This window comes from Bombyx mandarina, chromosome 04, assembly GCF_030267445.1.
Source record: "Bombyx mandarina strain Sakado chromosome 04, ASM3026744v2".
Taxonomy (NCBI): domain Eukaryota; kingdom Metazoa; phylum Arthropoda; class Insecta; order Lepidoptera; family Bombycidae; genus Bombyx; species Bombyx mandarina.
The window spans coordinates 17024771-17041965 of NC_143211.1; the positions used below are offsets into that span (position 1 = coordinate 17024771).

The 17195-nt window shown below is 35.2% G+C and overlaps 2 protein-coding genes across 5 annotated transcripts; one reads left to right on the forward strand and one right to left on the reverse strand.

Annotated features, from left to right (window-relative positions):
• Positions 1–719: 719 nt before the first annotated feature.
• On the reverse strand, positions 720–1472 carry LOC149503201 (uncharacterized). The gene has a single exon (XM_089740420.1). It carries the CDS (start codon positions 1470–1472, stop codon positions 720–722), a length of 753 nt encoding a protein of 250 aa, XP_089596546.1.
• Positions 1473–3060: 1588 nt separating this feature from the next.
• On the forward strand, positions 3061–16241 carry LOC114253161 (TBC1 domain family member 20). Of its 4 annotated transcripts, none has more exons than XM_089727193.1 (10): positions 3061–3294; positions 3474–3602; positions 4083–4189; positions 5213–5350; positions 7839–8041; positions 8588–8743; positions 9180–9240; positions 9897–10006; positions 10723–10932; positions 13013–16241. In XM_089727193.1, the coding sequence occupies exons 1-9, from the start codon at positions 3144–3146 to the stop codon at positions 10916–10918; spliced, it is 1251 nt and encodes a 416-aa protein (XP_089583319.1). In that variant the 5' UTR covers positions 3061–3143; the 3' UTR covers positions 10919–10932; positions 13013–16241. The 4 variants fall into 4 exon arrangements, with proteins under 4 accessions (XP_089583319.1, XP_089583318.1, XP_089583320.1 ...); XM_089727192.1 differs by having other exon boundaries at positions 10723–10914; XM_089727194.1 differs by having other exon boundaries at positions 3158–3294; positions 3412–3602; positions 10723–10914.
• The last annotated feature ends 954 nt before the right edge of the window (positions 16242–17195 follow it).

Here is a 17195-nt window from a genome sequence, read left to right on the forward strand (position 1 = left end):
AAAAACTCGCACTAAGCGCACTGGTAAGCTCCAGTAGCGCAGCTATATGATCTGAGGCCCATGGCAAATGATGGATGGTAAATTAGTTGATTTTAAGTACACAAAATTTATAAATTACGTTATTTTCGCGGCTCCGTCGTGCCAGGGGCCCGTCGCATTTTGCCAACCTTGCCATCATAAAGTTAAGCTACTGGGAGGCGTACGATCGACGATCTGTTTTACACCGCTGCCTTTTAAATCATAGATGTCTGCTTCGGCATCCCACCCGGGATGTGTTATCTTTAACTTACTTCCACGTTCAGTAGATCGGTGCGGGTTTTGGCGAGGCGATGCTGAAAGCTATCATCACTTATTGACATCGATACTGCCTTGACAGACAAATATGGCACAACACAAAAAGATAATATTAAAATAATCTTTTTTTCCCCTACCTATTTGCTGGTAGCCTAAGGGCCTATTCCAGCTACGACCGGATGAGTAAAAATAATCGTTAAAACAAGACGCGTTTTGGGCAACGCGACAATCCTCATCATCAAAGGTATATTTTAACATACAGATTGCACTTTCTTGTGTCGTCACTCTGTTATAAAATACCAGGTAATATATAAAGAAACTATAAAACTTCAAGTACACAGTTTTATTGTATGTTATTCAGGCGCCAAAATAGTAGATTCATATTCTTATTTTATTGCACCAAATATGTACAATTATTTAAAAAATTATGTACATTGTGCGTAATAAATGGAATGCTCTTCCCTAATTTTATCATTTTTCTCCATTCTGTAGAGACAAGTGCAACAAGGACAAAAGTACAGACGCAAAAATTTTGCCATCTTTGATTTTGTGCGATTTGCCGCGCTTTCATTAGAATAGAAAATTGCAGAATTTTCTATGCGACTGCATGCAGCATTATAAATTTTTAAATCATGCTTCGGATTAAATGGATTATTAATTTTATCGTTTTCTAAATCGCATGGTTTGTTTTCTTGATCTACTTTTTCCCAAGAGGTCAACGGTAGGAGATATTCTTCCATGTTAATACTATGCTTTGAAGGAGTTTGTGACTGCTTTATTAGTGTGGCTAAATTAACCATCGATGAAGTATCTGGTTGGTGGAAACCATCCCCAGGATTTCCATCATTTCTTTTCAGAGCATCGTTGGTCAAGCACTTTTTCATTCTTAATACGGTTATATCTGAATCGCTTGGCCAAGAAACAACATCAGGCAGTGGACTCTTACGGCGTTTCAATCTTCTTTTAATTTTCTTTTTACTAGTTCTGCATTTCAATTTATAAATACTAGATTCTAAACTTTTTTCAGTACAGGCTGAAGATGAAACCTGTTCATTTTCTGGAGGTAAATGAAAAGCGACTTGCCGTACATTAAAATGCCCTTCACCCTTTTGCATATCGATGATATCTTCAATTTTTGTAATACGTTTACCATTTGATAATTGAGACGTAAAATCCATATCGGTTAAATTTAAACAATTTTTTTTGCAAAGTTTTGTTTTAAATTCAAGATGGTTTTATGACATTTTTGAAATGACACAAAAAGCAATATGATTTATGACAAAGTTTATTATATTTTTATTCCACACTCTCTATGAAATTTATTTATCCGTAGTATTTGTAGATGTAAACAATAAATTGCTAAATTGCATTGTTCTAAATATTCACTTCTCGGTTTACAATTCTTCAAATTCGATTCCAATCAATTAAATTATTCTATTTTCAGACAACAGACCTGACTTCGGTAGGTACCTACTTTATGCGGAGAGTAGAGGTAAAAAGGACCATCTTATATTGGACGAAATTGAGAAAGTTTCGAGCTGTGATCAGGGTGCTTAGTGCGAGTTTTAATACGCTTTTATTAGCTTCATACTTAAGCTAGTATGTATGTAACGGAATCTTTAACCGTGATTTTAATCGCCTTCAAAACGTCGGAATAATTCGAAACTTGGGATACTTATCAAGAACCGATTCAGTTCCGACAATTCAATATTTTAAACAGTTAGACTCGTTATTTACTTTCGGCAGTCAAAACAACAAATTCATTTGAGCGCCTTCTTTTTTTCACTTAGCAACTGTTGTATTTGCCTGAATGTTTATTAATGAATAGGTAATTTATGATACTCGTACATAATAATGTTACTTTTAAACAAAAAAATGAAAAATAAATAATAGTTTGAAAAAAAAAACTAAAAAGCACGCTATTATAGAAAACCCAACTAAAAAATAGATAATAATTCATTGTAAAAAGGCGTGGGGTACTTTTTAAGATATTATTATAATGTTAATCCTACTACTCATATATGTTAATAAAATATTTATAACTATTGACATCATGCAACCCTTTTTTTTATGCTTAGATGGGTGGACGAGCTCACAAACCACCAGGTGTTCAGTGGTTACTGGAGCCCATAGACATCTACAACGTAAATGCCGCCACCCACCTTAAGATATGAGTTCTAAGGTCACAGTATAGTTACAACGGCTGCTCCACCCTTCAAACCGAAACGCATAGCACTGCTTTATAATTAAGCTCTAGTAAAATATTTTGTTCTTCATAAAAATACTTTTTAATCGCTTGTGACGATATGAAACTTTAAGAAATCAGCAGTTTTTTGGTGGGAACGCGAGGTTGTTGACAATATTGTGGTAATTGTTTTTTTTTGTTAAATTAATGTTTCTTCAGATTCAAATGTGTAATAACACTAATAACGGTAGTCTATTACTCGTTTAGCGTCTCTGAATGTGCAAAAGTGTGGGAAAATAAAACAAAATCCAAGTTCACAAAAGTCTGAACAAATTACCACAATTTTCTTAAGAGTTAATTTCATCCTATTTTATTTCGTTTTACTTAATTGAACGACAATTAACTTCAAAGAAATCAACGTATCATTTAAATAATTTTTCGACTCATTTTATTTTTCATGTGACAGAAAATTAAAATGTAAACGAAATGTATGGAGTGAAATCATTACCTTTCTGGTCGAAAAAATTAAACAACGTTATACGTCAATTGTCAATTTTCAAGTGACTGCCCCTGTCAGTGTCAATTGGCATCATCGTCTAGAAGGCAAGCAGTAAGAGGATGGTGAAATGGTGTTTACGATCGAATAATTTATAATATTTTCGTAATGGAATCCAATAACAAAGACAGTGAAGTTATAGATAAAAGTGTTATGAATGGTGAATGTTCACCAGCAGAGAGTATTCATCCGACAAATTTGAATAAAACGAAAAATATTGATGTCATTTCGACACCCTCCGAATTAAAATTCGATAATGGTACATGATACATATTGTAAACAATTTACAGCACTATACTATATTTATTTGTTTAATCCTTCGAATGTGTTCCTTAGAATTTAATTATTTTCTCATTTGAAATTTGTGTATTTTTAGTAGAAGTTTGAATCTCGAGTGAAAGTTGTGCAAATGTTTATGTTGTGTCATGTTATGAGCAGAGCCGGAGGAGGAAGACCCCGAGATTGTAGAAAAGAGAAAAGAGATTGAGGAATGTCTCTCTGATGTCGATTCTGTTGATGTGGAAAAATGGAAGAATCTAGCCAGAAGCAAAGGAGGACTTATCTGTGGTGAGAGTACTTTGCAAAAAAGGATTTACATATTTTAGAAAGTGTCCAGCTAAGCAACGATTGATTAAGATATTCGACAGACTTTGGCTGGTTTTAGTATTGCTTGATTTAATTCAGGCATCAAAACATTGGGTTTAGTGGTAATTGTCTACTTTTATACATTAACATCATTCATAAAATATTCTTTGTCCAGAATATTCTCATATCCCAGAATTACAGAGAAAGGCCTGTTTATCATTTCAAATGCACTAGTCCTGTTGTAAGGTATTGGAGTACTTTTAGATATTAATTATAAATGTACTGTAAGAAGTGAAGTACACAGCACATATCCACAGCAGTGTGTCATGCTTATAATATAGATAATTTAAGGGGCAAACTAGACTATTCTAATAAAAAGTCTCAGTTAACAGAAAAGTGCGAAGGCAATAGGAAATAATGTAAATAGTATTACTTATAATAATAATAAAAAAATTAAAACAGATGAATACAGAAGAAGAATTTGGCCTCTGCTTGTTGGTGTTACAAAAGAGGAAATGACTGAAGCTCCATCATTGGATGAGTTATCAACGCATCCAGAATATAACCAGGTATACCATATTATTATTTCATGTAACTAAAGTTGAAAGATCCTAAGCTTATTTTTATTTGATGAATTAGTATAAAAATTGAAAGTTATAGGTAACTCACAGATATCTTTGTTTTGTTATATAATTTACCTAGTACAACTGTGGTGACCCCTTTAAATTCAACTAATAAGCTCACACTTTACCTAATGCTACTTATGTCTAGATATTATACCTAATAGAAAAGAAAAAAGACAGAAAATATGGAAAAAGTGGTTAATTTACATATGAATAAAAGAGACTGAATATTATTAAAGTTTCATAAACTCACCTATCACTTGCTAAATTAACTTTAAAGCTTGCACTTTTATATATTACCAGCAAAGATTAGATAATAGTTTGAGCTTTTCTTGATGATCTAATTAGTTATAAAATAAATTACCTAAAAATCTAGATACTGGCTAAATACACTATATATTAATTTTTTTATGATACCCAAACCCCATTATTTTGTATTCATTAAACACATAATTTTATATTAAATGTTCAGAAATTTCTTTCGGATTTTCTAACTAAATGGTTATTTATCACTTTAGTGTTAATTCAAAATCAGGTAATTAGTAGACTTAAGAAAAAAGACAGACTTGAGAAATAAAATAAAGTACTCATTGATATCAATTAACTCATTGCATTAAAACTATTAATGTAATATAACATACATAATTTATTTTAAATTTAAATTGAAAATACCTAGCAAACAGGAAAGACAAACAATAAAACACATTTGTGTAGTTAAAATGTTTACAATTATATTGTATGTGTTTCTATGTTCCTAAGTAATATTTAGTTTAATCATTACAAGAAGGCCTAATCAAAAAATAAGCAATCTGAAAAGCTTAATTTAAAAATAAAAAGTTTATAAAAGACTAATGTCAAGACACATATTGATAATGTTATTATTTAGGAATGGTTCACTCTATCCTATAAACACTTACAGACTTTCCATTATGTATTATTTATTAATATCTAGTATGTATTAATTTTAAGGTGGTGCTAGATGTGAACAGGTCTTTGAAAAGATTTCCTCCTGGCATTCCATACGAACAAAGAGTGGCCCTTCAGGACCAGCTGACAGTATTAATACTCAGGGTCATCATAAAATATCCACATTTAAAATATTACCAGGTATGTTTTCAGTTTGTCAATTATTATTGTCCCCACCAGTTGCGCATGCAAATCAGATACAGATGGGCAATTTTGGTATGTGCTATGAATGAGGCTTCAAGAAAGATCTTTGTTGCTGATAAGCATCAGCGACAATGAGCACTCATGATCATGTGGCCTGTATGTTTGGCTGCCCTGTAAAGTACAAGTGTATATAGATATATATATATGTATATAAATGAATTGCTGTTCGTTAGTCTCGCTAAAACTTGAGAACGGCTGGAGCGATTTGGCTAATTTTGCTCTTGAATTAATTGTAGAAATCCAGAGAAGGTTTAAGAGGTTTAGATAAATATGAAAATGCTCGGAATTAAAGAAAAATCAAAAATTTGTTTTTCCTTTGATGTGTCCCCCTTGTCGGACGGATTCCGTTTCTTTGTTTTAAGTTTATTTTATACAAAAGTTTAGGTCTTTTATTTATCGATTGAGGCACTACGAAGTTTGCCGGGTCAGCTAGTTAATAATAAAAATTCTACATGTTATAAGTATGTCCGATTTCTGCAGTTTGAGAGAGCGCTTCGTGGTTTATGATTGTAAACAAAAGAGCTATAAAATTGCAAATTTCAATATTTGTTAAAGTTGGAATGTCAATACAAGTTTGAACAATCACTTAAATGATAACCGTATTTATTAAACAATAGAGTAATCGATGCTAACAAGAACATTAATGGGAATAGATATCATTGAAGAACAATCATAGTCCCTTGTCGGTACAAAAATAAAAACGATCGACATATGTACCACGTAGACAGTTATTTTCTGCTATAAAATGGTTTGGGAATCAGATGCTATTGAGAAAAATTAATACAAAAAGCAGTTTTTGCGTTTAAGGTAGACTAAATAAATGGTCGTGACTATACGACGTGACTATACGATTTTTGTTATACAATTATTTTCAAATTCAAATTAAAAATAATTAATTTCTATATCATTGAAACTTCTTAATAATTGTAAAAATAAAAACTTTACCATCGGCTCCAAGAAGACCGACGCTCCTGACAGTACTCCGCGAAACAAACTCAAGTTTTTTTTTATATCTTTTTATTATTACTTTTTTTTTTGCTATAGTCCAGATGTCTACTCAAGACGCCTAATTTGTGTTTAATGTCTAAACGTTGCGACCCAAAATAATGTGTCTCCTCGCCTTTGTTGATGTCCAATCGTGAACTTGGCTATTTACCATCAAGTGGGCGATATGCTCGTTTGTAAGTCGGGAAAAAAAATCTCACATTGCAAAAATTTGATCCCTATGCTATTGTTGTCGAGATTTATACCGAGTTAATGTTATTGTATAACATGTATTAGCGTATGTTTACAAAGTGTTAGACATTGTTATCAGTTCATTAGTCACACGTTGCGGTCGACAGATACAATGCGTTGTTAGCGTTGTTGTAAAGTGGTCTTCTATTACCGACGTTTGATTACAATCGATCGTTGCTATCACGACACAGGGCCTGAAGCTGCGGTGTTACTTTGTACGAAGCAGCCACACCTCGATGGCTCATCGCGGGTCAAGTTGACTCAATTAAATCACATTTCATTTTACGATCAGTGATGCCAAAATTCGAAAGTTAGCACTAAATAAATGTATCGTGATTTGTATTTAAAAAAATATTGAGGTTTTTCTAATATTTGAAGATGTTAATTATGTGTAATCAAATATAAATGGTATTATTATTATAGGGGTACAAGTATTAAGGATTTTGTTTTTTTAATTAAAATGAAAGTTTACAGCGTTAAATGCGTTACATCGGCTACAATCGTTCATTATTACCTACGTATTACGTAGATAGAGGCTGTAGGAAAAATATGTGTGATGAAAAATTTGTTCCTATACCTACTCTATTCCAATTACGAAGTCCCATGAGACAGATGTTATTATTATGTTATTGTGTGTGTGAATTAATTGTATAATGATTTAGATTGATGGTGTATTTTTTAAATGATGTTTACGACAGTGAACAAAAAAAATGATTATTGTTTCAAATTATGCGAAACGTGAAGAGCTACGTTCTAAGAAGTGTCAAAAGAGACTTCGTACTTGGAATAGAGTGTAGACCTATTCATTAGGTATATACATATCAAATCAAATCAAATAAAAGAAAAAATTAACATAAATGAAGGTACATACATACCTGTTGAACGTCAAAAAGAACTACCGCCAATTCACAAAAACTAGCCTCCGTCCTGAGAAGAACTGGCAAGAAACTCAGCGAGCATGTTTTTTTTTTAATATTAGTATATTTTTTTTTTTTTTTCATTTTTATTGACAATTATTCATTTCATATCATATGTTACGGGAGCATTGATTTGGATGATTTAATAATTAGCCGAATAAAGCACGCATCTGATATCCAATTACAAAAAAAAACACGCTTAAAGATGCAAGAATCAATCGTAAAATGATATATTGGATTGGATCATTGATTAAATTTATTACCGGTTCCAGGGTTACCATGACGTGGCCATCACCCTGCTCCTGGTGTGCGGGGACCGCGCCTCGTTCCCGCTGTTGTGCCGCCTGTCCTACGGCGCCGGGGCTCCGCTGGCGCCCTTCATGCAGCTCACGATGCAGCCTACGCAGCATCTGCTCAATTACATGCTGCCAGTCGTGGGCAGAGCCAATACCAAACTGGCCAATAGACTTGAAGAGTACGTTGGATTTCTAACAACATAAATATCTTTCTTTTTAATTGTCTCTACTCATTTACCCGTCTCAGTAGATCCTCCCAACGTCGGTGGAACAGTCGACTTCAAAATCAGCCGAGTTAGTCGGATATCCACGGCTTAAAATGCTTATATTGAATATTTAAAATTGTAATTGTTATAGGTTCCTAATTATGTACATGCGACCGCTTTGTTTTACATACAATGTGTCCGTGCACCAGTGTCGGAGACTTAGGGGGGTAAAATATGGGGATTTTTATCGACAAATCACTATCCCAATTTTCTCTTGGCCCCTCCATGCTCCATTCTAGTATGGAGAGGCCAAGAGAAAATCGGGATAGTGCTTTGTCGTTAAAAATGCCCATTTTTTACCCCCATTGAGTCTGGTGCACGGACACATTGTATAACAGCAATACGAGAAAACATGTCGGTCTCGTGCTCAAACTGTGTTTAATTGTACCGTGTCGACTACGGGCGACTGTGTCTACAAAGTCAACAAGCAGGTATAACTGATAGTACGATGCGTCGCAGGGCGGGCGTGGGCACGATGTTCGCGCTGCCGTGGTACCTGACGTGGTTCGGGCACAGCCTGGGCCGGTACGCGCTCGTCGTGCGCCTCTACGACTACTTCCTGTGCGCGCCGCCGCTCTTCCCCGTGTACGTCACCGCCGCCGTCGTGCTGTGCAGGTACGCGTCGACCCTCCCCCCAACTCCCGTTCCCCCACCCCCTCCATATGCTTAGTTTGTACCTAGTGATCTGTTAAAGAAATTTACAGTAATCATTTTCACAAAATCTCCATACACGATATTCAATTTAGACAATTTCAAAGTTGTTTTTATTTTTACAACTAAAAAAATATACCAATTTTATGTACTTTTTTTTATTGCCATTGTATGCAGACGAGCATACGGCCCACCTGATGGTGAGTGGTTACCGTCGCCCATGGACATCAGCAATGCCAGGGGCAGAGCCAAGCCGCTGCCTACCGCTTAATACTCTCCACAAGGGTCGTTTGAAGAAAGACATGTCACAGCGCTCGGGAAACATTGTGGAAGGGAGCTCATTCCATAGCCGGATTCATCTAATGAATATTAAAATATAATAATATTCTTTGTTTTACAGAGCCGATGAAGTGTTTGAATGTGAACTGGACATGGCTATGCTGCATTGTTTACTGTCAAAGGTCAGAAAAATGTTATTTTTATAAAATTAATCGTCTCCACCACTCGTTCTCCTGTGTGACGACTGTGGGCAGCACGTGCGCGACAAGAACAAGTACATACACACAAGATGACAAACATTTTGTACGAACAGAATCCGGCCAGACCTCTCGTGTGCTGGTACCCGGGAACGGAGGGGACCGAGGAGACGGACGCACTAATTAATAATTTTTTAAATATTGTTTTCATTTTATTTGTACTAGTGGTCCCCCAGCACTCGAAATTCGACTATAATTAGTTCAAATTATAAGTTTGAATATTATTATGGTTCTACAATCACAAAATTTTCCAACACTCTACTATAGACAAATAATATTAAAGACAAATAATATGTACTAATTTATTCGTAAAAAGACCACAGACTTCGGTGACGAGGACGGCGACCGGTGCTTAAGGTACCTAAAAGCACAGTTAATGGATCGGGAGGATCCGAAATGACGTGACGTAATATATATAGATGCATTAAGTTCCGGCTCGCCTCACATTCGTGAGCTACAATGACTTAACGTTAAATGGACCCGACCTAACAGCACTCTACAGAAATAAGATTAAGGCCCCAATCGAAATGAAATGAATAATTTGTTTTTGAGGATTTCGTTTATGGTATGGAACGTTTCAGTTACCGGATGACTTGCCCTTCGAAGACATCTTGGTGACTGCCCAGGAGCTCTACGAGAACAACAACCCCCTCGACCTCGAGGACGAGGTGGTCGCACTCGAGCAGAAAGAGTGAGTATATCGTGCTCGACTTAACACTTACGTGGATTGGGAAAGTATCTCTTCGAATTAATAAAAAAGGAGTGCTTAAATAAAATTAATTTCAGAGACATTTTTGTTCTTTATGGTCTTAACCCATCGGTGCATCTCGTAGTCTCCAGTCTCGCCGTGACCCCTCGACTTGATGATATTTATTTCATTTTTTAATTTTGGCAACATGGTCACACAATGGAATTCTTTGTGTGAGACTGTCTGCTTGGAAGGTTTTTTAAGAGATTTAATGACCTGGTAACTAAGACTTTTAGATCAAGTCTTATTTTAATTTTAATGAAAACTTTTTTATATTAAAAATGATATTATATTATGAAATGAAATGAATTGAGATGATATGAGATGAAATATAATCTCAGAGTAAAATTGTGGTAATTTATTGAGACTAATTCAGTGGATTTTTGGAGGATCCCGAGAAGTTACGTTCAGCGGCTTTGTTTAATTTTTCCACATTTGTGCACTTTCACAGATATTGAACAGTTAAGTTAGTTATTACACATTTAAACCTGAAGAGACATTAAATAGATAAAATAAAAAAAACACACAACTTCACTGTTTGCTTTCTCGCCAAAAAGTCCTGCTTGTAAGATGTTTCACTGGTTAATCTATACCTAAAACCTAATCTGTACCTAATTTAGTGCGTTTAGTGATCTCATGGCGTCGCTGTACTGTTGCAGGGAGGAGCAGCGGCGGCTCGACGAGGAGCGGTCGCGGCGGCGGCGCGCGGCGCGGGGGGCGGCGCGGGGCGGTGCGCGGGGCGGGGGGCGCACGCTGGCGCGGCTGCGGGGCGCGCGGGGGGTGCTGCTGGCGGCGGCGGCGGCGCTGCTGGGCGTCTACGTGTACTACCGCCCCGACCTGTTCTTCAACAGGTAGCGCCACGCCTACCGGTTCGTCTTCTTCCGCCTCTAGAACCGCCCGCGCTACACATCCCGTTCTAGTATATCAGCATTATCAATCATTTCTGTGGACAGTTTTTGTGATAACGCCTGATAGGATATTTTACGTGTCAAACTTCTAATAATTGTTGAACATCTGATCGAATTAAAAAACGGTGCAAACTGATTGAAATCCTCTTATACTAGTAGGAGTGAGGGCGGCGAGCGACAGATGGCGCGGTGTACCGAGTTGTGACGGGCTGTTCAATGATGTGAATATTTAAAAAAATAGCCACATTGAATCAATAATAATCCTTTTCTGATCAAACTTGAAGAGCTCTAAAATGTGCACTCCGTACCGACTAGCGTGGGCACAATGTGCGCGCAGTCTCTCCGCGTTCGAATTGAAATTATTAACTGACATTTTATACAAGAGATATCGTTGAGTGACTTGCGTTTGGCATAAACTTAAAAGTAGACAAGTTTAGAAATCACGTTTAAAGCTTGAGTGTTCGCAGTCTCCCGCACCTCACGCGGGTCCTCCGCGGGAGGGACGTGCAAGGCTGGTGCTGCCGATTTGTGAGGCTACTAATACATAGTGTCACTTGCTACCGTGAACTAAAAAAAACTTAGTTGCTATACTTTAAAGTTTTTAAAGGTTTTAATTTTCGCTACATCTTTTAGAAAACTTCACTTGTCTGCAATCAATATAACGGTGGCACATTTAAAGCGCGAGTTTTAACGAAAAATACCTCAAAGAAGTCAATTCGTCCAAAATAATAATTTCATTAGATTCATGCTACTTCCTACTTAAATATATTTTGCAACATGACGCCCGGACGAAATCGTTGCTTACGTCACTGCTTGAAGACGAACCGTGTGTGGACTTTATTTGAATTGTTGAAATAAGTGCATAGTGAAGTAAGTGTTTCGTCTCGCTTTCTCTTTGCTCTTGGACCGTAAGAGCGAGCGAGCAGAGTGAATACGAAGAGTGGCTGTTGTAAAGCTGTGTCGTGCGACAAAGACAACGCTCTACAAGGCAGTCGACTGTCTCTTTCTAATGCATATAGAGACGTATTATGGCGTTTCAAATGAACATTTTAAAGGCAATGAGTTATTAAATTCGGTCTTTCATTATTAAAAATAAAAATGTATTTTGAAACGCCCAAAAATGCTAAGAATAAAAAGACTTAAGTTTGTAAATGTAGCATAGCTTGTCTATTAGCTTACGGTGCGGCGGTGTAGTACGTACGTCCAGCTCAATGTACTGCTGGATCTGGTAACTGTTCTATTAAATTGTCGGCTAAACGTATTCTTTATACAGCGTGTGTTTTTATGTCTCAATCAATTCATTTAACATGCATCCGTTATGACGTCTTCGTGTTGCGTACAATTATTATTTAACGTAGTTGAAATAAATTGAAGACGTGAGTGGACAAAGGGGTTAAGTATCATTTTTAAGGTTATTGACTTTTTACATTGATTGAATGTGTTATGGGCATATAAACCATATTAGACCTTAAAACTCCGGGTTTAAGGGCTATTTTTAGAAATTGCATGTGATTGTGTTATGAGAAGAAAAAGTACAAGTAACAAATATTTGTTGCTCGTTTTCTCAAAATTAACAAATTGTATCATATCCCCTTCGTCCATTCATGTCTTCAATTGTAGTATGAAACAACGCGTGCCCATGCGTGCGAGGTGAAGAACCGGAACACAGACAGACTGTGCTGCGGCTACGATTCTATAAAACTGTTACATTTTGTAAAATTAATTGAAAATATAACTTTAGATTTTGAGTAGAACCAATTTAATTTATAAATTTAAAAAAAATCATTCATAATAAATTTTAAATTAACATATTGTATACATTCTAAACTATTTTCGAATAAAATAAACAGTTTTGAGGTATTGTGTTTAGAACATTAAATAATATTTATCTTCTCGCAGAATATTGGTTATCTGTTAAATAATTTAAACTCCTTCACTCATTATCGGAATCAAAGATAAAAAAATCAACTATTATCATTCATTCATTTATACACTAGTAACATTGTTTTGTATTTTTTTTATTGATTATTTTTGTTTGCAGGGAAATTGACTACGTTTAGCCGTATATGTATGTTTAGTGAGCGGAACCGCTTGAATAACTTCATTAAGACTTTAAACATTCAGATGCCTTATATATCGTGTAGTGTAGATGATTTAGCGAACTTTGGTAATTGTAAGCAAAATATGTAATACTATGCGTGTTTATATAACGTTATTTCCAAAGCTAACCCCCTTTTAAAGATAAAATAAAACTATTTAATTTATTTATTTATTATAAACTTATTAGGAAATATGTATATAGTTTATACGATTTAAAAGAATTCTGTTTAAAAAAAAATTGGTTCATAATTAATTAAAATTAAGACGAGAAAATCTCTATTTGATTTCTGTTAAATGAACAAGCAATATGTTTTAACTTTACACAAGTAACTTATTTTAGTATATAAGCTTATCGATTAAATATAAATCGATTTTATATATGTAATCGATTACTTCCTTATTAAAATAAATATTATTTTTGTAAGCCAAATTTTAGGAAGAACTTAGAAAGTGATTTCGTCTCAACGTCAGACGGTTCTATCGATTAGATATAAATCGATGTCGGATAATCATTAACTTTCTGATTATATATTATAATGTAAATTGATGTTATTATTTGTAAGTTAACTTTTAGGAAATACTTAGAAATGTATTTCGCTTCAATGAGAGACTATTCTATGAATTAAATTGATTTATCGCTGTGATCGCTTTAGGATTAAAATTCAATTAATTTTTTACCATAAAAGAAATCACAATTCATGTAATAAACTAGATACCTTCAGCTGTTTTCACATGTATGTTCACGAGCGCTCACAGCTGCCAACCTATTGGCATTCTTCATGGCAATTTATTTATGTGAAGCATGCTGTCGATAGGTATACACGTGCAATTTTTATATGGCAATAAAAAAATATAATAAATGTTTCATTAATGATTAAGACAAGGTTAGAAAAGCATAAATAAATTTGAATCTATTATATTTTTGTCAAAAATCGCTTTTACGTCGATCACGGGAGAACAATCGGTTGTTATTTTAGCCTGTCTCCCGTAACCGGCTTCACATTGGTTGTCCTAAATGCGACATCGATATTAATTTATTTGCATAAAAAATATATTACTTTTTGTAAAATGTGATATTTTTCATACATCGTAATTTGACTTTTAGATTAAGTTTAGGTTCGTTCGTTTGTCGTTAGAGCGAATTGTTGAGTTGCCTTTAGCATTTATTACGTGTACTGCAAGCGTCGTTTGCACGTCGATGTCGCTCCGAGATAGTTTTAATGCGTATATGCAGATTGGATTTAGTTCGGGATTAGTTCCAAGAACAATTTTATTTGTATGGAAAAAATCATGACTCTTGTGTTTAAATATTTTTTTCTATTGCTTGGTTAGCAATAAAAAATTTATATCACTTCACCCAAATTCATTCAAGTCGAAATGTAGTAGGTTCGAGTCCCAAATGTCCGCGACGCGTCCCACAAGTGGGCTGATAATGCTGCGGTTCAAGGCCATGTAAAATTAAATTTAGGCCTGAAATTTAAACAGACTTTTAATGACATTTCATTATTTCCGCGATCGTGATCTTTATTCATACATCTTTTGTTTGAAGACAAAAAATCTTTTGAATAGTTTGCGTATGTTTTGTGGACACTAATGTTTTTTTTATGAAGTATGTTAGTATTAATTCCTGGTAACGTGTTTTTCACATTTGAAATTTACAAATTATTTATCCATCAAGCTCACATACATTTCTAAATTGGTGTACTTTCCATATCGACGCTTGAAAGGCAAACGTGACTAAGCGACAATAACTGCTTTGTACATAAATGATAGGCAATAACCATATTCGATGCGCAAAAAAAAAATATTTCTAGGTCTATTAAAATCATTTCAATCCTACAGCTACTAGCTAGATTCTACTACGGCTAGATTCGCAAAAATAAATTTTGTTTTCAGGTATTTGAACTTTAAATTAATTAGTCTACTGTAAAGTTCACGCATTGTCGCTTAGTCACGTTTGCCTTTCAAGCGTCGATATATATTTTCCAGAAAGAAAGGAGTTTATACGTACTATTTATATTGTGTTGGTGTGAATATTTTTAATAGGAACAAGATTAGTTTGAGATCGAAAAGTACTTAAGCCTTCGTCAAACAGAACGCGTAGTTAGCGCGCGCGCGCGTCAGAGCTCTAAACTGACGCCGCGCTATGACGCCGAGATGTGTTTATGGTAACATACCGTCAAACAGAGCCCTCGCGCTATAAGTACGTAGCGCTCTGTCGAAGCGTTAGGACGTTTTGACGTCAGGCGTTGTAATTTTTTACAAATTTTATTTTAGCGTCCGAGTGAATGTGTATTAAAATACTAGATAATGCCCGGAAAAATAATATAAATAGTTAGAAAATACCCATGCTTATACAATGCCACATCTGAATCACTCGATTTCTTAATACTTTTAAATTTTCACACTGCTATCGAAAGGCACTATGATTTGGCGAATGCGTTGCGTCAAGGAGCGTTGGACTCATCTAGTCAATTTGAAGAGTGCGACGTTAAATACGCGGCGCTAAGTACGCGTTCTGTTTGACGAAGGCTTTAAAGGTACAGTTGTTTCCAAACGTGTGTGTATATTCTTCAGGATAAATCGTGTGTTATAACAAAATTGAACTCTATAAATAATATGTTAAGTTCCGAAACGGCAATAGCTATGTCGCGGTCGTATTCAATTGTTGGGGATCATTGCAATTACGTGATTAATGGCACCATCCATACGGAAGTCAGTAAAATCCATCAGTTTTTTATCTGAAGCACTAAATGTGCTTTCACGAAATTAATTGCGGTAGGCAGCGGCTTGGCTCTGCCCTTGGCATTGCTGAAGTCCATGGGCGACGGTAACCACTCACCATCAGGTGGGCCGTATGCTCGTCTGCCTACAAAGGCAATAAAATAATAATAATAATAACGGTTTGTTTGTATATTATGTTATTATAAAGTTTGTACAAACCGAAGAGATACAAAGCTACTTTTTGTGATGTCTAGATCTTTGTATATCGTACGTTGATAGTTAAGATGTATATTATGTAAAGTATTATGTAGTATATAAGCTTTATATAGGAATGTATTTATGCAGTTTTGTATTGTATGTAAAAAAATAAAATTGCGAGTAGGCTTAACTAATAAAAGATGAATGATTTGTGAAAAAGTGGTTCAAAATACATGGTTATTATGAAATTGTTTTTTGTTGGTTTAGTTCTATAGTGAAATGTCCGCTACTATGTTCTAAAAGTTGCTGTGCTGGTTATTCACTAATAGGTCTCTGGGCCGATTCCGAGGTCTACGACACATACACTGCGGTCCTTAACCGTTTGAGGGTGAACCGTCGATAAATCGACTCTATTAATGTGTATGAACCGCGGGCTATGACTATGACTATTGCGCAGTTTGATTATAGGTATTACTAGCCGTACTCGCCCGCTTCGCTGGGCATTTAAAATTAACATTATTATTTATTGTTATTATTATTAGGGAGTCCAATACTCATATAAATATTAGCCTATTCATTAAGTACATGTATTTTCTACATGGATAGCAAGTTTCAAGTCAATCGGATGCTTGGTTCAGTAGTTATAACGGAACATCCGTAAAAACCACTAGATTTATATATTAGTATAGATGTATCGACATGTACGGATTTATGTTAGCGCGCGCAAGTAATTTAAAATTATTTTCTTGTGAATTTAGCATTACTTTTATATTTTTTTAGGTTAAAGTTTTTTAAGGTACATACATACTTTTTTTTTAATTCTTAGGCAGCTTCTGCAAATATGTGAAAACCAGCTCAGCATTAAAAGGGTTAATGAACGAGCCACCATCGTCTACTGCTGGGATTAAAGATAGAATTCAATAAACACAAATTGAAGCCAGTGATGTCCTGTAAAAACGTTGCTCGCTAGTTAAGTACTTAGAGTAGCTAGAGCACTTAACGGTAGGCAGCGGCTTAACTCTGTTCTTGGCATTGCTGAAGTCCATGGGCGACGATAACCACTTACCATCAGGTGGGCCGTATGCTCGTCTGCCTACAATTGCAATAAAAAAAAGTTAAGTTTCGCTTTATACAGAACGAATCAACAGTATCTCGAGGTCTGGTACTTTAACTTTTATTTTAGTGGGACGCAACGGAAGACC